Here is a 19,180-nt window from a genome sequence, read left to right on the forward strand (position 1 = left end):
GGATACCTAGAGGTAGATTAAAAAAATCAAAATCACATCAAGGTGTTGGACCCCATTTAGGCAGACTCTGGAATTGCATGTAAAAATATAAAAAAGGATATATAGTTCCAAAGTGCTGTTAAAATGTAGGAAACATCAAGAAGTGCTAAAATAAACATTTTTTTCAGTCTGTGGGTATGGTTTTCCTTGATTCTGCTACATATTCATAGTAAGTGCTTTTTAGTAAAAACTACCAGTTATGTTCATAGACATAGTTTGCCTGCATGTGAGACACATGGTAGAGCCTGTTAATCTGCAACACCTTCTTCATCAAGGCCATGTGAACATTGGCTCTAGGTGATGGTCACTGTTGATGTGATACCCTAACCCCATGTACAAAATGGGGAAATGGGGGTGGGGGTTGATTCCAATGCTGATGCAAATTCATGAACAAAATCTTGCACCTAGCAGGAGTAAATCATGGGACTCTCTGTGGTTTATGTGGCCTTTTGGTCCTGTGATCAAATTCAGTGCACTGGACATTTAGATAACATACCAGCTGCTGCCATAACTGGTCTCGAAACCAAGGGAGTACACATAGGGCAGGGTAATGAGAATAATAGCCTGTGTGACCTGCATTTCTATATCCCAATGTGGGGGAGAACAGACAGACAGAGACAATATGGGCCCAAATGTTGACATGACTGCATTCTCTGACCAAGTCATGGTTCTGTCGCTTGTCTCAGAACATGGTTATTGCTCTAGACTATGAGGAATCAATGGCAGCAAAGCTACCACATTTACTGACCTCTGCTTTGTGTTGCACCCTTTTTTTCTGTTCACTGAGTTGGAGGGCAGTAACACTGAACTTTAGAATGACCTTTTCTTTCTCAATAGATAGTTTGTTCATGAGGGAAGGTTAGACACTTTTGTAGCTCCGAGTCAGTTCCAACCTCTCTAAAAAAGATCAACTCTTAACCAAATGAAGGGAGAGCTCCTGACCCTTCTATCCATGAAAAACTAACTTCTTTTGGTACATCACTTTCCAATTTGACATCCAATCTATTGCGTAATACCTTATCAATGTAGTGCAAAGGCTGTACCTCCTTGGAGAGAGTGTTTATCAACCTGTTTCCAGGCTAAGCAGTTCACATTCCAGTGTAGAAAAACAAACTGTCAGTCACTCTTAGCTATGGCTGGACTCCTTTCCTGGAGCTATGACCTCAGATGCCGTGACTAGACTATGTCTCAATACAGTGCTGTCTAAGGATAAGTAGGGAATCTTGCTGATGTCATCTCCTTGCAGAAGTGAGGGATGGTTCAGATCTAAATTCCATTGCATGTCCTGCCCTCAGGGTAGTATTGGATATGTGCATCAAGGACATGGAATTAGGAGAAAACACTTCCCATTAGCAGTGGGATGCTGCTCTGAGTTTCTGAATCTCCTCACCATCACACACAAGTCAGAAATAATCACATAGAGATAAGACTGGCTTGGTAGACCTGGTGGATGAGGAGTGGTTCTGGGAGTAGCAGCTGATTAACTATGAGGAGCCAAAAGGATGTGCAAATATAAAAGAATACTGGATGCTGGCTTGGCTGTGTAAATGATATTTCTGATACCACTTTAGGTAAGAGAGGCAGTTTTTCCAAAGGCTGATCTTGTCTTTATGAAAGATTGTGAAGGGTTCTTCCATCTTCAGGACCTGAAGATCTGTGATGCTTATTGTAGAGGAAACTACTTTCTACACAACGGTCTTCCAGGACAAGAATGCGAGAAGTAGTGAAGCTGCATTTGGTAAAAGGGTGCAAGGTCAGCTGCTTAAGGGTGACATTAATATCATGATGGGAAGCAGCAGATTTTTCACTGGCCAAAGGTGGATCACCCCATCCCTTAAGCAACTGCTTGACCAGTTTGTCTTCTGCCAAAGATGAAGCTAACAGGCAGCAAGGTCATTTATCAGAGGCATGAACCTTATTCGAAGAGAAATACAGCCCTGCTCTGAAGAGTCTGGACAGATAGCAGAGAACAAGTGGCTTGCCTACCATGTACATGCCCCTGTTTCATCTCTTGTACCATACAAAAAACCTTTTCCATTTTGCCAGGTATAATTTCCAGGCCTTTTTTCAAAATGGTCAAAACATCCTAACTGAGAAGGATTCAGATATTCAGAGTCATCAGGTAGAGTATGCATGCACCAGGATTCTGTCTGCCTTTGTATGCAGGTTTGTCCTTCGTGATAGAAAGTATAATGGTTGTTTGCCATTCTGAATTAGAATGGAATGATAAGGATTGTGGTGGACTGCTATTTCCAAAACTTATGGAATCAGAGGTATTGAAGAAGAAATACAAGGGTCTGTACTACCACTGAAAGGAGAGTTTTCATCCATCTGGCTTTTCTGCAAGGGAACCTTGTACTGTAAACAGATGTTGATGCACAATTCTTTTTTTTTTTTTTTTTTTTTTTTGCATAAAGAACCAAACCTGTAAACGAAAAATAACACCTTTGTGCCACCAGGTACATTTTGAGGTATCAGTCATCAGGAAATGAACTGGTCTGGATTGACAGAAAGATTATCCTTTGTTTCTCTTCACTACATCTGCCTACCAGACAAGTTCCTTAAGGGAACACAATCTGCAGAAATTGTGAATGCTGGCTTTAGGATATCCCAAGGAAGCACTGAAACTTCCTCATATGCAACCTGTTTACAGAAACCATAAATATGATGGATGCCATATATCCCAAACCCTTCAAAAAGTGCATGTCTATCATACTTTGGCTGTCTGGCTGCTGTAGGAACTGAACTTTCCCTTGGGGGAGCACAATCGGTATGTTTCTGTGTGTGTGTGGGGGGGGGTCCACAAGAAAATCTTGTACCTGTCTGTAAAGAGACTAAACTTTGAAAGATTTAGTGAAAATTCCTGTCATTGAATACAATCTGTGGTAATTCTCAATATGTTAAGTATTTGCTGCTTTGTCTCGGTCTGCAGGATACATTTGTCCAGATATTGGATATGCCTTGTTAGGTACATACCAAAGGGGGGGCATTGTACTCAATGATAGGTCTGATGATATGGGTAGATATGTACCCCTTTCCTTCTTAGGATGACTACCACTGGGGCAGTCAGCTCATAAATGCCCTGGGTGCAGTAGATTACTACCAAAAGGACAAGGAAGTAAACTGGTAATGCCAGGGACCGACTACAAACCTCAAGAATTTTCAGTGGTCTTTTTGGATGTGACATGCAGGTGTGCATCTCACATGTGCAAGGTAATCAGAAAGGCCCTTGGGATGTTCAATGGCAGTGATGTGTACAGTCTGAGCATCATGGATCAGGACAATATTAAGAAGAAGTAGAATTTTTATAGGTCCAAAATTGTCCCCCAGAAATTGTCTGTTTTGGAAACTCTGAAAACTTTAGGAATAAAAAACAAACCCTTCTTCCATCTCAGGCACTCTTCTATTACCCCTTTATCTAGCGATTGCTGAGTCTACAATAGGGAAAGATGTTGTTAGGGCTGGCAGCATTCCCACAAAGGGAAGAATACCTCAGATTGTATTCTGTAGTCTTTTGTAAAAGTGCTCAAAACCCAGAGGTCCATCCTTGTATAAGCTTCATGGAAACAGCTTAATCTGCCTCTTATGCTGGCTGATGTCAGTCAGGGGGAAGAGGCAGGGGATTCGGGGAGGGGAAGGGGGTGGAAATTTCTGAGTATTGGCTTCTTGGAGTAATTGCTCAGAGAAAGTGATGTTTGTTTACCTGTTATGAACAATGCCTTTACTTTTAATTTAACAAGCCTCTAATTTATGAGATTATCTTAATCAAATTGCACAAGCAGTTGACTTATGTGAATGGAATGAAAAAAAAAGGAACTATAAGAAAAAATAGGAAATGAGGAAAGAAGAGCCAATACTGAATAGCAAAAAAGAAAAACAAAAGGAAGAAAGGGAAGAAAAACTAGAAACAGTAAAAGGGAATGAAAGAAAGCATGGTCATTAACTCTGGCCATGTCCATCACATATGTTTGCTTCTGTTTATTACATCTGATGGCATATATATATGTCTAGCGCTCATGCCTTCTACCTGAAAATGTATGTTATTCAGCCTTTCCCTATATTTTTATACATTATAGAATGTCTGAAAATATTTAATCAGACAGCGGTTTCTTTTTAATGTCCTGATGTACTTTCGAATCAAATATTTTGAGACTAGTACAAAAGTAAACATTACAACACTTTAATAAATGGAGTTTCCGGATATGTCTATTCAAATAACTGCAGCATCTTACCTCTGAGATTTTCAGCTAGGAAAATTTTGTATCTTAAAGAGTTGCACAAAACAACTCCAACAAACTTGCGATACCAAGTCCTTTTCACATATTGCTTGCCTTTGCAGTCTGTATATGAAGAATCATACTTGAAGGTGAAAGGAATCCATACTGGCTCACCTCCTACAAGCAGAAAAGAAAATGGTTATATGTAGCTATAAATATAATGCCAGATAATATACAAAGTGTGCATTTGTCTAGGCTTTCCTAACCAGATAACCAAACTGGTCCAAGGATCCTCTTCAGCCATGACCCTGGCCACAAAGGCAAATAAAATTATAAGTAAGAAATACACTTTGGAATGAAAAAGAAAAATACTGCCATTAAGGCATTTTTCCAAAGACTGCATGTACAAAACACAGCAAAGGGGTTACAGTGAATAAATAAAATATTAAACATAATTTAAAATAATGCATACAATATTAATGGTTAAATATGCAATATGGAGAATGTAAACTTCACTATAAGTACAGAACTGTATGCAAGCCTATTACACAGTTCACAGTGCTGTAAGATGTTACTACAATGTAATAGACTAGGAAACAGCTTGTGAATGTTACATGGCTGTACAACAAGGGGGAAAATAATTACATTTTGCATTACTTTTATTGTTCTAAGGTAGTATCAAACTAAATCCTAAGTGCAATGGAACCTAAAAACTAGTGTATCATTGCTTTAGCCCATGTGTCTATAGTGGCTGCATTTACTTTCTTTTAACAGATGGTCTCTAAGTGTTTTCTTGAAAGTCGGTAATCGGTCTATATTCCTAATGGACTCTGGGAGATTGTTGCAAACACCTGGACCTATTTTGGAGAAAGCTCTTTCACACATACCGAGTGTGAATGGAGGCTGTATACCTGAACACCCTCATTATTTCTCAGAGCATGGGACAGAATTGTAAACTGCAGCGTACTGAGGAATTGTAAACTTTACCATCAGTTAATATTTTGTAGATGAGTGCATTGAGCAATAACCTAGCTATGGCTGTAAAAGGCAGCAGTTGTCTGAGATGAAAGTAGCTCAGATATACTCATGCTTGCTAGGGTGACGTGGGAGGTACATGATTCTAAATATTTCATTTTCAGGCAATTGAATAATCACAATATTATGTTCAGAGAGACGTGCAATTAAATCAAGGCACTATTCCAGTCTGGGGAAGAGTGCATTTATGGCAAAGGCTTGCCTAGCCTTAGTGGTCAACACATTATAATTTTGTTATGAGCCTTTAAGCTGAGTTAATACTCTGTTGATCTGAGCTGCAATTGAGTAGTAATATCATGTAGATAATGCTGAAGTTATGGATACTATATTACCTAGTTTTCTAGAGGTCATAAATAGCATCACTTTTTTTTTTTTTTGTTAATTGATGGACTGTTTTTGTTTTCAAAACCAGTTCCATATAACTTAAAAATCCTTCAGAATTTCACTGTTAGAATGGAAAATGTTTAGTTGGATCTGATCTTGATGTAATTTGCATACATTATACAGTTAATCTGAGGCAGATCTAGGCATACTTCTCAAATATCCATAATCTTGCAGAATGTCCAGATTTTTACCTCATTTGTTTGCCTCATTCCTCATAAAATTTGGGGGTTTCTTGCAAATACTTGAGCACTTGATCACTAAATAATTACAGACATTAGAGTTTCAAATTTTATATTGTTTAGAAAATGTATGCTAATGCAAAACCTCTTATTCTAGCAGCTTTCTAAGTTTATGAATGCAATATTTAAAATTTGTCTATGATGTTGAGGCTTTATCCCCCCCTCACCCCATCCATTATTATTATTTTTTCAAAAATTCTTGCTCTGAGAGTTTAAGAGGTATTATCCCAGGATATATCTTAAATATAGAGTGAGAATAACAGAGGTCTCAGGATAGTAGCTTGTGGGACCCCTCATGTTATGGTCCCAGACTGAGTGGTGGTGATGTAAGATCCATGCACTTGGAAAGTTCTAGATAATTCTCAAATCATTCTACTGCTCCCATGAAGAAACATGTCTCTGACAGTTTATGCACCAAGATAACATGGTCAACAGTTTCAAAAGCTCTCTTTAAGATTTAAAAATATGGCTGCTGTAACTTTACCTTGCTCTGTGTTTGTAATGATGTTTTTTGTCTAAGAATATATGACTGTCACAGTGCTGAAGTTAGGACAGAAACCTTATTACCTATATGTGAAGATGCCGCATTTTAGTAGGTACTAAAGAATTTTAACATATGCTATTTTGTCCTGCATTTTAGCTATTGGAAAGAGGTTGGTAATAAGTTGGAAGTTATTTGCAGAGATTGAGGAAGAAAGAACAGTTGTGTAAGTAAACATATGATAACAGTAGATATTCAAATGATCATTGCTGCACTAGCTACACGGGTTATAACCTGCTGATGATACTACAGGCAGTGAGCTTTCAAAGCTTCAGGGTACCTTCTACACACAAAAGCATTAGTCAGCTCAATCTGAGCTGACTAAAACAGTCATGTTTGCACCAAGCCCTTCACAGCTTTCATACCAACAAAGAGAGGGATGCTAAAGCCCTGAAAATAACAAAGCTTTGAAAATAATAAATGTCCACACCCAGGTATAAAACACCTACACAAATAGGGGGAGGTACTAGCTACTGCAGCAGTGTTCATTTGAATATCTACTGTCATGGGAAGTTTACTAAAACAGTTATGCTATGTTCATCATGTGGATCACTGGGCAGTAGCCTTAGCTATACAGATAGATTATCATAGCTTAAACTGACTGGGAAGAGGAAAGATGATGGTCCTGAAGCCCCTGCAGAATAGGTCTGGCACATCCTGTCCTAGTCCTGGAGAAGAAATCTAGGTTACAGCACTTTGCAAAAGAGTAAAAGAGTACACAGAGGACCAAGCTGCTGTTTCTAGAAGATTTCTAAAATCCAAAACATTCCAAAAATCCACAGATGAAGCCATGACCCCAGAAGAATAAGCCTTGATCCTGCATGATATTGATATGCAGACGAGGGTACAACCAAAGGTAATAGTATGAGGCAATTATTTGGAAACAGTTTGAATTAATACAGGTTGCCATTTTTTCTTACCTTCAGAACAAATGAGCAACGGATCAAAGATCCTGCAAGATTTTGTTTTGCCAAGTTACTATCTGAGCTGTCTGTGGACATCCAAGGTGTAAAGTGTACTTTCCCCCTCATACTAAATTTTGGAAGGAAGACAGGGAGATGGACAGCTTGGCTAAATGTAAACTCAGATACTACTATAGGTATAAATAAAGGATTACTTTTTAAGGAAACCCTGTCTTTGTGGAAAATGAGATAAGGGTTACCCACTATAAGAACTTGTAACTCAGATATTCTTCTTGCAAAGGTCGGAGCAGTTAGTAGCACTATTTTCCATATCAAGAACCTCAGGCCAGCCGGATGAGCTGGATGAAATGGAAAAATAGTTATTTATACTAACACAAAATTGAAATCCCAAGGAGATGCCTCCTGATTTCTATGAGACTGTTTATGCAACACCCCTTTCAGTACCATTTTCATATGAGAATGCATGAAAAGAGAGGGATCCATGGGCAGACATGTTGAAATGGCTGAAAATTAACCTGGATGTAGGAGTAAGATAGGCTATAGGATAGCAACTCACACAAGTAATGTAGAATAAGAGAAATGGTAGCCCTGGACGGTTCTTTTCTTGGCATTCACCAGAACATCTTTCTCATTTACTAATATATTATATTCTACTAGCAAGATTAGATACCTCCTTTAATCCCTGCTGCAAATGCTCAGAAAAAGGTGCTTGAAAAGTATTAGGATTCCATCACCCAGGCAGTCAGCTACAGTTGTTGAGGTCAGGCTGTATAAAACACCCTTGATCTTGTGAGACTAGATCCAGTTTGTGAGGAAGCTTGTAGTAATGCACCTGTCCATTCCAAAAGAAGGGATAACAACTGTTGCCTATGTCAGAAAGGAGTCACCACAATGACCTTTGGAGTGTCTTTCTGAATCTTCATAATAACTGGATAATATTAGAAAGAGTAAAAAAGCATACATGTGCATTCCTGTCCAAGGGAAAGAAAATATCTGTCCTCTAGGACTTCAAAGGTTGGCCTGAAGAAGAAGTTTGATAAATGACAGATGACAGTGGAGGTAAAAATATCTGTTTGAAGTGTTCCTCACAAATCTTGGAAGACCCCCCTGATACAACTTCCATTAGTAAGGGTCTGTCTTGATTCTGCTCAGCTTGACTTCAACACACTTTTGCAGTGACAGTAGATAAGAAGCCTGTGAAGTGAGAGTGTGCTGTAAAGCTATATTCCAGGTTGCCAAGGATCTGGTTCCACATTGCTTCTTTATGTACCATATCACTGTGGTGTTGTCTTTAAATACTTGCAAAGATCCCAGTGACAAAAAATGAATGAGAGAGAGAGAGAGATGAGAACATTTAAAAGTGCCAATATCTCTTCTATGTTTATGTCTTATGGTGTGTCTTTTTTGTTAAAACGATATTGCACTTTTATCCCTATAGACACCACATCTAGCTTTGTTTGTGTAACTTGAGCACTAATCCAGGCATTCTCTAAAGTATTCAATTGTATTTATTACTGCTTGGTAGTAACTTGATTAAAGTTTAGCTGTCATTCTAAGTCTTTTGGATTAAGCACTTGGGCTTCAGACCAGTTGTTTTACATTAGGAAGGTTTGTGGCATGCACTGTGGTGGCAGGACAGGTAACTTTCATCCTTCTAAGTTGGGAACTGCTGATTGAGAGCCCAGTGTCTGTTATTCTTAAAGTGTATTAGTTCTGGTTTAGGCACTTGGGCTTCAGGCCAGTTATTTTACATTAAGAAGGTTTGTGGTCTGCACTCTTGTGGGAGAAGAGGCTGGACTCTGCCCTTCTGAGCTGGGAATTTCTGGTTAAAGGTTTATAGTGCCTGAATATTTGAACTGTATCTTACAGAAATTGGTACACCTTGTTTGCTGTAGCATAGACTAGATCCAGGCCTGCTGAATATAGTTTTGTTTATATGCTTGTTGTTTGTTTGCTTGTTATTTCCCTGGAACGCTAATTCCACCTAATACGCGGCTTCTCAGCGCTTCTGTGGCTCACTAGTGATATCAGTATTGCTTACTGTACTTATTTCCTTGTTTCACTTGAAAGAAAGTTACTGTTTGTCGTTTTTGCATTTAAGTTACCTGTAACACATTGCACTTAAGTTACCTGGCACTTGCTCACTAAAGCAATTATATAAGTCAGCACTAAAAATTAAAAGCACTACACCCTCACTCCCCACTGGCCCTGGTTTTCAATTATTAAGGAATTCCCAATATTATTCTAGCATGTCCAAAGGTCAGTTGTCAATCTCCTCTCCGGTCCAGCTGGTGAATCTGGGAATCTTGAGGCAATGTTACAACTGCCTCATGTACACAGACAACCCTCTCCTCCTCCCAACAAATTCCAACACATGTGAGAGATGCAACCATATAGCCAAACTGGAGGCTAACCTCTCTCAACTCAGTACTGGCATAACCAGTCAGGAGGAGAAGGAAACCATACTCACTACAATTCCAGTCTCACATAGACCTACCACGACAGCAAACCAAACACATAATCACACAAAAACATACTGGAGGCTCTAAATAAAGATCTGCCAAGCAGCAGAGACCTCCAAAGCAGACACCCAAGCAGCCGCTACCCCAAAACAAAACACGTGCAACACATATCTCACAAAGCCAGTGTGCCAAACAGTCACAGCCCTTAAGACTAAACAACACACCTGATACACTTGTAATAGGTGACTCTATCATCAGGCACACTGACGCCCCGCCACCAGGCTGAACAAGGAGAGGGTCACGGTGAGCAGCCTGTCGGGTGCTAGGATCCGCCACATAACACAAGCACTCAGGTCCCTCCAAGGCAAGTACAAATATGACTCAGTCATTGTCCATGCTGGTGTGAATGACCTGAGACGCACCTCCCTGGACTACATGAAAAGAGACATAAAGGAGCTCTCTGAGCATGTAGCCCAGGCCGGTATGACCCTGACCTTGAGTAGCATCTTACCCTCACCGAGAATGATGCCACAATATGAAGACAAGATGATCAATTTCAACAATTGGCTTAAGTACTGGTGTCATTCAAAGGGGATCCAATGCCTGTCAGCTTGGGATGATATGCTCGACAAGCCACGATGCTTCGCTAGGGACGGCTTGCACCTGTCACCCCTGGGCTGGATATTGGCAAAGGCTCTTGCTACCCCCATAGTGCCTTTTTAGGCAAGGCTCAAAAGACAAACCCACCTCCATAGGTATCACAAGGGATAAGAAACTAAGAGTAATGCTACTCAACGCCAGAAGTCTAAACCTCAAGATGCACGACTTAAACTCTCCTTAGCATGGAGAACATCGATATCTGTGCAGTAACAGAAACCTGGTTCAGGGCTCCGGAGCACCCCAGCACTACCAGGTTATACCTCATACCATGCTTTTCGCCCCAAAACTTGGACCGAACCACAAAAGGAGGGGGAGTATCAATATTCAAAGATACCCACACCTCCAGGTTGGTGGCAAAGCACGAAGCATCAGAGACTATCCATGTGCAACTAACAGTGGGTAAAACTGCCTTCCAGTTTATAGCCTGCTACAGACCACCCTCCCAAAACCAGGAACCCCACTCGGCCTTCCTGAGAACACTGGAAAATATGAAGGTCTCTCCAAACACCATTATATTGGTCAACTACCCAAACATAGACTGGGAGCATTACTCTAGCTCCAACACCCTAGCCCGAAGGTTCCTAGAATTTATAAACTCAAATGCTATGGAACAACTTGTTACCACTCCCACAAGAGGGGAAAACATACTGGACCTGATCATCACCAACATGGGGACTCTATGCTCCAGACCAGAAGTGTACCACTCACTGGTAAGATCAGACCATACACTAATCTCACTGGATATTCACATCCCGACCCCACCCCCTGCCCAGAAAACCACAGTGAAAACTTCTAAAGCAAATTTTACACTCCTCAAAACTGAGGTGGAATCCTTCAAAGCCCCGGCCTGTGGAAAATACGGCCCAGACCGCAGAATCCTTTATAAACGCATTCTATGAACCCCTTCAGGAATGCATGGATCATGCGATCCCAAATAAAACCAAGACCCAATCCTCCAAAGGCAGACGTCCTGTCTGGTGGACCCCAGCCATAAACATACTATACAATAGAAGGAGGAAGCTACTAAATGGTAGAGCAAAATCCCAAAAAGGGAAGGCATCACTGATCATTATTAGCAAAAAAACTACGGGCACACACAAAATTGTCTAAGGCCAGCTTCGACAGAAAAATTGCACAGGACACTAAGGATAATCACAAGGCTTTCTTTAGTTATGTTAGGAACCTGGGTGGTAATTCCCAGATATGCTCAGAATTGGTCCAAAATGACAAAAAATACACCGAACCCACAGACCTTGACAACATCCTAGCTGACAGGTTCAGAGCAAACTCCCCCCCACCAAAAGGGCAAATATCTATCCCAGCATAGTGCTGCCCCCCTGACATCTCAGATGCTCGGGTAAGAGCCGCCCTTTCCAAAGCAAAAACACAGCATCAATGGGACCAGATGGTGTCCCGGCTGCGCCCTACATGAACTCAAAGAAGAGCTAAACCCAAACATAAAACTACTGTTCAATCTCAGCCTTACTACAGGATATGTGCCCAAAGAGTGCGTACAGCAGCAGTGGTCCCTCTCCATAAAGGTGGTGCCTCAACGGATCCTGGAAACTATCGCCCATAAGCCTGACTAGCTTGGTCTGCAAAGCTATGGAAAGGATCATCATGGACCTCATAAATAAAGATATTGGGGACCTACAAACACTGGATCCTACCCAGTTCGCTTTGTTAAGGGCAGATCCTGCCTCTTAAACCTGGTTGATTTCTTTGAAACAGTCACCAAGGCCATTGACGAGGGAAGGTGGTCCACACAGCCTACCTGGACCTCGCAAAAGCCTTACTGGCATTATAGATAAGCTCACCAGCTTAAATATAAACCCCTATGTCACTAGATGGATTGCAAACTGGCTCAAGGACAGAACCCACATGGTTAGAATTGCTGGAGCCATGTCAGACTCCAAACCAGTTACAAGTGGTGTCCCACAAGGCTCAGTCCTGGGACCTCTTGTTCGGTATATATTTCTCGGAGGTACAGGCCAACACGGAAGGACTGTGGCTGACCAAGTTCGCAGATGACTGCAAACTGGGTGCCATAATCGACTCTCCAGCAAGCATCCTCCAAAAGGGCCTCATAGAAACAGACAACTGGTGCCAGAGCCATGGCCTCAAGCTAAATGCCAAAAAGTGTATAGTCATCCCCTTTGGCAAAAACAAAGTGCCCACAAATTACCACATAGGTGGAAATCCATTAAGTACAGAAGAAGTAATTAGGGACCTGGGGACCCAAGTTGATAGCAATCTCTCATTTGACAACCACGCAAAGTGGTTAGAAAACATTTTATATAGCCCACCTAATCATGAAGGATTCACATCTAGATCAGGGAGGTGATCGTGCCTCTTTACTCATCCCTCATCAGGCCCATAATTGAGTACAATGCGCCCCTTGGGATGTACCTTACCAGACACCTGCAGCAACTGGAAAGACCCCAAAAGTACCTCACCAAGAGGATCAAAGGGCTCAAACAGATGCCATATGCTGCCCGGTTAAAGAAACTCCAGCTCTACTCAGTGGCATACCGCCTGTTCAGAGGGGATCTGTGCCTGACGTATAAAGCCATGTCCAACCCGGAATTAATGGACATGCTGCACCTCAGAAAATCCAAATCCCATCGAGCACGAGAGACTTGAACCTCAGCACTGAAATAAATAGGACATGCTGGAGGGACAGATTCATAACCCAGAGGCTCCCTTCACTCTGGAATAAAATCCCAGTCCAGGTTAGGCAGAGTCCCTCATTGACTCTCTTCAAGAGGAATCTTGATGAGTGGATGGGAGATCGTAGGTTTACCCCGGGTATCACTTCTGTGTTACTGTTAGATAGAGGCATAGTATACTAACCTCGAAAAAGGGCATAGCAAAATAAATTTAAAATGGGTGGCGAAAGCCAAACACATTCTGGCTAGGCTTATAAATGCCCTAGGGCAGATAGCCTAGTATAAACCTATGAACCTATGAACCTATGAACATCCCAAGCAAAATCTCAGGCTCCCATAGTGACCAACCATGTTGGAGCTGGGAAAGATATTTGAAACTCTGGATTTTGTAAAATATGATGTCTCCAGCAAAGAATATCCATATTCACAGCCCCCAAGACTGGAATCTGAAATGTTGTAGGATTTTGATGTTGGGCCATACATATTTCAAGTTCCAGAAGACCTTTGCCATGTAAAGTCTTGCAAAAAGTATCATCAGAATCATAGATTAAATGAGGCCAAAAATTCTGAAACATTTCCTTGCTGAGACAGTAGTCTATGAGGGAAAACTCAGATATAGATCTAGAAACAGAGCTACTTTTTTTCATGTGGAAGAAAAGCACTTGGAACTGACATGACCAAGAGACACCCCGTGAAAGTAATCCTGAGAGAATTAATTCAGACAAGACATCTGTATATTCCCTATGAATCCTAGGGATTGTGGGAGATCTCTTACCCAAGTAAGAGATTCCTGACCCTTTAAAAAATACTTTGCAAAGAAAAGTCTTCTTCTTCCTCTTTCGGCTTTTCCCAGTTAGGGGTCGCCACAGTGGATCACCGTCCGCTCATGATTGGCAGTGGAGTTTTACAGTGTCGAGTTGCCAGCCTGGCACCCAACCTTCCACAGAAGGCACACACATGACACACTCACACCTAGGGCCAATTTAGTGTGTCCAATCCACCTACAGCATGTCTTTGGGAGGAAACCGGAGCACCCGGAGGAAACCCACACAACCACAGGGAGGACATGCAGACTCCACACAGAAGGCACCCCAGCTGAGGATCGAATCGGAGAACCTCTTGCTGTGAGGTGGCAACGCTAACCGCTGCACCACTGTGGCCACCCTACTGTGCAAAGAAAAGTGAATTGTCTAAATAAGGAAAAATGTGAGTACCTTGCAGTCTACAGTAAGCTGTCACAGAAGCCAGGTACGTTATGAATATCCTTACTGCAGAGGGGCAGATTAAACATAAATGCAGAGAAACTGATAATGTTATCCAGACTCAGAAAACCACATTTAAAACTTAAATCCCAGGCAGTCAGCTACAGTGACTACTTTACAAATACTACTACTATTACTACCATTTACTTTACAATTTAATTTGTAATTGATATAACATCAGACTCCTCCGACTCAAGCAGCTGGTCTGAGAGGAGGTCACATACGACAGTACATATATGGAGACAAGGGAAGATTGACCAAATATAAAAATGAATCAGACTTCAAGAACAGTCATCAATTACCCTGTTACTCTAATTATTTTCCAGTGTAGTCTGAGATAAAGATTTGTTTTGCTCTTTTTTTATTGTAAAGTAAATAGTAACAGTGGTAATATTTGTAAAGTAGTCACTAAGTATAGATTTAAAAAGTACCATCTAATTTTACATGATGCTAGGAGTTCAGCATAAAGAAGAGCATGCAAAGGATGGAGAAAGGCATGAAGAAGGCATAACTCTCAACCACTTACAGCAAGAAATCTGGCCACAGCCAAAAATATTGTGAGGACAAAGGCCCGAAATCAGGGACACATTTTAAATATTGCTCTTACAAACTTTGATAGAAAATGAGCTTTTGCTTTAGCGTGCATTTTCTGAAGGATATAAAGTACAAAACTCAAATACCTGCCATTATTTATTGACTTCAGTCTTCAATGATTCACCAAAAAAGCACAACGTTTATGAGGAACAGACCAAAAATATGAAGCAAAACTCTGGACAGTGTATGAAAATCTGGGTAGCTGAGAAGTAAGGAGGATTTCAAATGGAGGAAGATCATTACCAAGCAACAGACAGTAGGACAGTAAACAAAGTGAGGATAGCAAATGAGCAAGCTAAAAAAAACTGGACAAAAGGGTCAAAGAGGGAACAAAGGCTTTGTAGGTATATAAAAGAAGGGAAAAGGGCAGAAACAAGTAATGTCATGCATAGCAGTCATGGAAAGGAGACTGTAAACATCAAGGAAGAAGCAGTGATATTTGATGAGTATTTAATCTTAGTCTCCATGAAGGAAAAATAAATAAGGGCATGATGGAAATGTAGTGTGATAGAGGGGGAGAGGTGTGAAAGGAAACTGCCTCCCATTGTCTTTAGGAATCCATCCAATGTACTTACAGGTCACGGATAAACATGTTCTGCAGGTCTTAGGCCGCTATTGAAATGCCTAAGCACCGGAGCACTGGAAGAGCACCATCCTTCCATACAGCTGGAGAGTAAATAACCTAGTGAACTAGAGGTCTGTTACCTTAGGCACAGTATCAGGGAAAGTATGGAGACATTTTTTATGCAAAGGCTGATTGCTTTTTTAGGGTCAACTATCCACAGGAAACAACCTGCATGGCTTCATAGCCAGAAGGTTCTGCCAGTTGAATCTGGTTCAGATTTTTGACTGGGTACAGCAGAATTTGACACAGTAATACTAATAAATGTGGACTTCTTGAATATCATCACTGCTTTACCTCAGACCCATGTATGTGTCTATTGGGGTAAGGGGTAGGGTGAGACTGAGGAAGTCTACTGCCGAATTGATGAAGGCTAAGACAGAAAGAGTTGTGGTGAGAAGAACTTTACAATGAATAAAGGGAATAAATCAATGCAGTACTGATGGGGTCCCTCACGGGATCAGTCCTCTTCAGTGTATTCATTTTGGACATTTTTGTGCAGGGAAAACAGGATCAGCCTTTTCATTGATAACATAGATATAGGTGCATCAGTGGAGGATGGAAAGAAGACTCTAACAGGCATCCTGGAATGGTATGTGATGCTGATAGACAGACGGCAATCAAAGTCTCTTGCAGAGAAGTGCATAGTACTACACTTTGTTCATGTAAGCCTTGAAATGTAATATCTACTAGGGGAGTAGAACTGATGACAAAAGAACAGAAAAATGATTTTAGGGTATGGATCACACCTGGACTTGACAACCAGGAGCAGAAGAGTGAAGAACTGAGGCAAAAGTTACTATAATGACAAATGTATCTTCAGGGAATAGATTCTATAAGAAAAGAAGTAATGGTCCCACTTGTCCTGACTTTCCTAAGGCCACACTTTAAGTATTTTGTGCAGTTCTGGAGGCCATATGACAGTTAAAGGTTCATGCTAATGGGAGAGATAAAGAAAAAATAGCCACTAAAATGCTGTACAGACAGGATTGTAAAGGGTATGATTAGCAATAAAAATAAGGGCGGCATGGTATTAGTGTACCTTATCTAGTTAGGGAGATATAATATGATTACAAGCAGCAGACTCAGATTGATTTATTTTCTGGCTCTGTAAAACCATCTTTTACTAAAAAGGAAAATCGTAGGCTCATATAATTTAATACTTCTGTTGCTGTGAAAACCAGAGTGTAATCAGAGAGGCGGTGAGCAGTTGGAGAAGCAATTACTGGGAAAGAGGTACAGAAGGGAGGTAGAATGTTAAGTGCATTTAAATATAAGACAAATTAGGAAAGTTTCTTCCTTTTGCACTCAAAAATATATAACGATGCACAGGAGTTCAAGAAGAGAATGAACTTAATGTTTAAATAATCAAGTGGTATTCATTGCCAAAAATGTGGCTTCAGCAATGGTAGGAGTTAGAAGTATTTCAAAAGCTGATGTGCAGTGTTCATCCCTATGTTCAGCACTGGATTAAAGTGGTTCTTTTCTTTTAACTTTGCATTCATAGCTCAAAAAGACTATCTAACTAACCATGGTAAAATGAAAGCACTATTAGGAAATGTCCTATAACATGAGAAAATGTGAACAATAACATGCAGGAGGGAAATCCTTCACAAGACTGGCCAGTAAATGGGATACTGGAGCCTCATACAGAACAGTTCAGTGTGTTCTCTGAGGAGCAGGTCCCACAGATAACCGGACTGGAGCCACAGTGATACCCTTTCAAAAGATGTGTGTTTGTGACGTAGTTCACAAACATCTCAGGGAATTCAAGCTTGTGAGCCTGACCACTGTGGTTAGAAAGGTAATAGAGTATCCCAATAAAAAGGTTGGGGATAATTGTAGTCAGCAGTGGTCTCTGGCCAAGAAAACATGTCAAATCAATTTGATCTGGTTTTATGACTAGCTGACACAGGAGGTAGATGGCAGGAGTACAGTCAATGTTATCTATTTACACTTTTGCAAGACCTTTAAGTTGGCTGTAAATAGCAGAGTTAAGAAATTGAGAAGTTTAGAGTCAAAGAAACTTTCATAAAATATTTTTCCTGAAAAGCTGGTTAGGGTGGCACAAAGGTAAAGGTAAATAGGTATTTTCCCTAAAGAATAACGCGATTGATGGTATGCTGCAAAGAGAATTCCTGGGCTAAACATTTTTCAGTGCTTGTAAGATGCAGATACCATTGAAGGTGAAGAACATGATTAACCTCTTGATGTATGAAACCTAGTAGAAACAATTAGCAGAGGCTGGAGTAGACAGTGTGAAACGATGCTTAAGGGGGGAGGGCTAGAAATCTGGGGCGAGAGATAACAACCAAGACTCACTGTCAATACATTTTAAGTACTATACTTAGTCAGTGGGTTCAAAGAAGAATGGTACAAGAAATTGTGTGCAAATCAGAGGAAAGAAATTTAGCTATGAATAGTTATCATAGCAGCAATATGGCTCATTTAAAACAGCATGAGACAGTAGAAACCAAGACAAATACGGTGTTGAGTTATATAGCAAGAGCACTGAATTAAATGAAGTGGGAGCCAGTCTTTTTACTGTACTAATACCATGCCTCCAGTAATGCGCCCAGTTCTGGGCACTATCCAGAGGAAATATTCATTTTTGCAGACGGTGGTGAAGAGAAATTTATTCACAGTAAAATTAATAACCATTCAAAAGGCATAAGACTGACTTAAAGAATAAAACAAGATAAGTTGGGGTATGCATCTGTAGGATGCTATGTGCAACAGTTGTGATCAAAGTGTTTAATGTATGGGCATACAAGATACTTCAGATATAATACAGGAAAGAATTCCCATTGTGTAAATGGTAAGACTCCAGCATGCAGACTTCTTTTCAGGGCTGACTTAGAAACTGTGACCAGTTAAATTATTTGCCAAGAGCCAAGTCTGAAACCTGTCAGAAAAAAGATTCAGTACAAGGTATGTATATCGTTAGAGAGTAACACATAAAATCTATAATGCTGTGCCATCCGTGTGGTCATATTAAAAAAGAAAATCTCAGAAGTTAAAACTATAGAGTAATGAATGAACAAATCAAATGGCAACCACTTACACTCACTCTCAACCTTTCAGAGCATGAAATCTGGACAAAGCTATAAATAACGGGGGACAAAGGTCCATAAAATAGGGATACTTTTTAAATATTGCTCTTACAAACTTAGAAATTTGATAGAATAACAGGTTTTTCATTAGCATTAATTTTCTGAAAGGTATGAAGTCTGAAACTCAAATGCCTATCATTATTTTCTCACTTCAGTCCTCAATAATTTGACAATGATTTCATAGAAAAGCAAAATTTTATGAGGAACAGACCAAAAATATGGGGGAAAATCTGGATGCCTGTGAAAATCTGGATAGCTGAGAGGTATGATGAAGACAGATGTAGCAGTTTTGCATAGTGAGAGTAATATGTCCAGGCCATGGGCTACTTTCGGCCAAGCTGCACATTATTGGGGTTATATTAAATTAGAACACATTAACACCATCAGTTTAGATCACATTTTTGAAATCTAGTATCCCTG

General features: G+C 40.5%; 1 protein-coding gene across 2 annotated transcripts in view; it reads right to left on the reverse strand.

The window, feature by feature from the left end:
• FNDC1 (fibronectin type III domain containing 1) overlaps window positions 1-19,180 on the reverse strand; it is a 541,793-nt gene that overhangs the window by 27,249 nt on the left and 495,364 nt on the right. For both annotated transcript variants that reach the window (XM_044054699.1, XM_044054698.1), the window contains one exon: window positions 4,272-4,433. In XM_044054699.1, coding sequence (XP_043910634.1) covers window positions 4,272-4,433 — 162 coding nt within the window. The remainder of the gene's footprint in view (window positions 1-4,271; window positions 4,434-19,180) is intronic.

Source organism: Protopterus annectens, chromosome 13.part0 (genome assembly GCF_019279795.1).
Source record: "Protopterus annectens isolate FY-2018-M chromosome 13.part0, PAN1.0, whole genome shotgun sequence".
In the NCBI taxonomy this organism is placed as follows: domain Eukaryota; kingdom Metazoa; phylum Chordata; order Ceratodontiformes; family Protopteridae; genus Protopterus; species Protopterus annectens.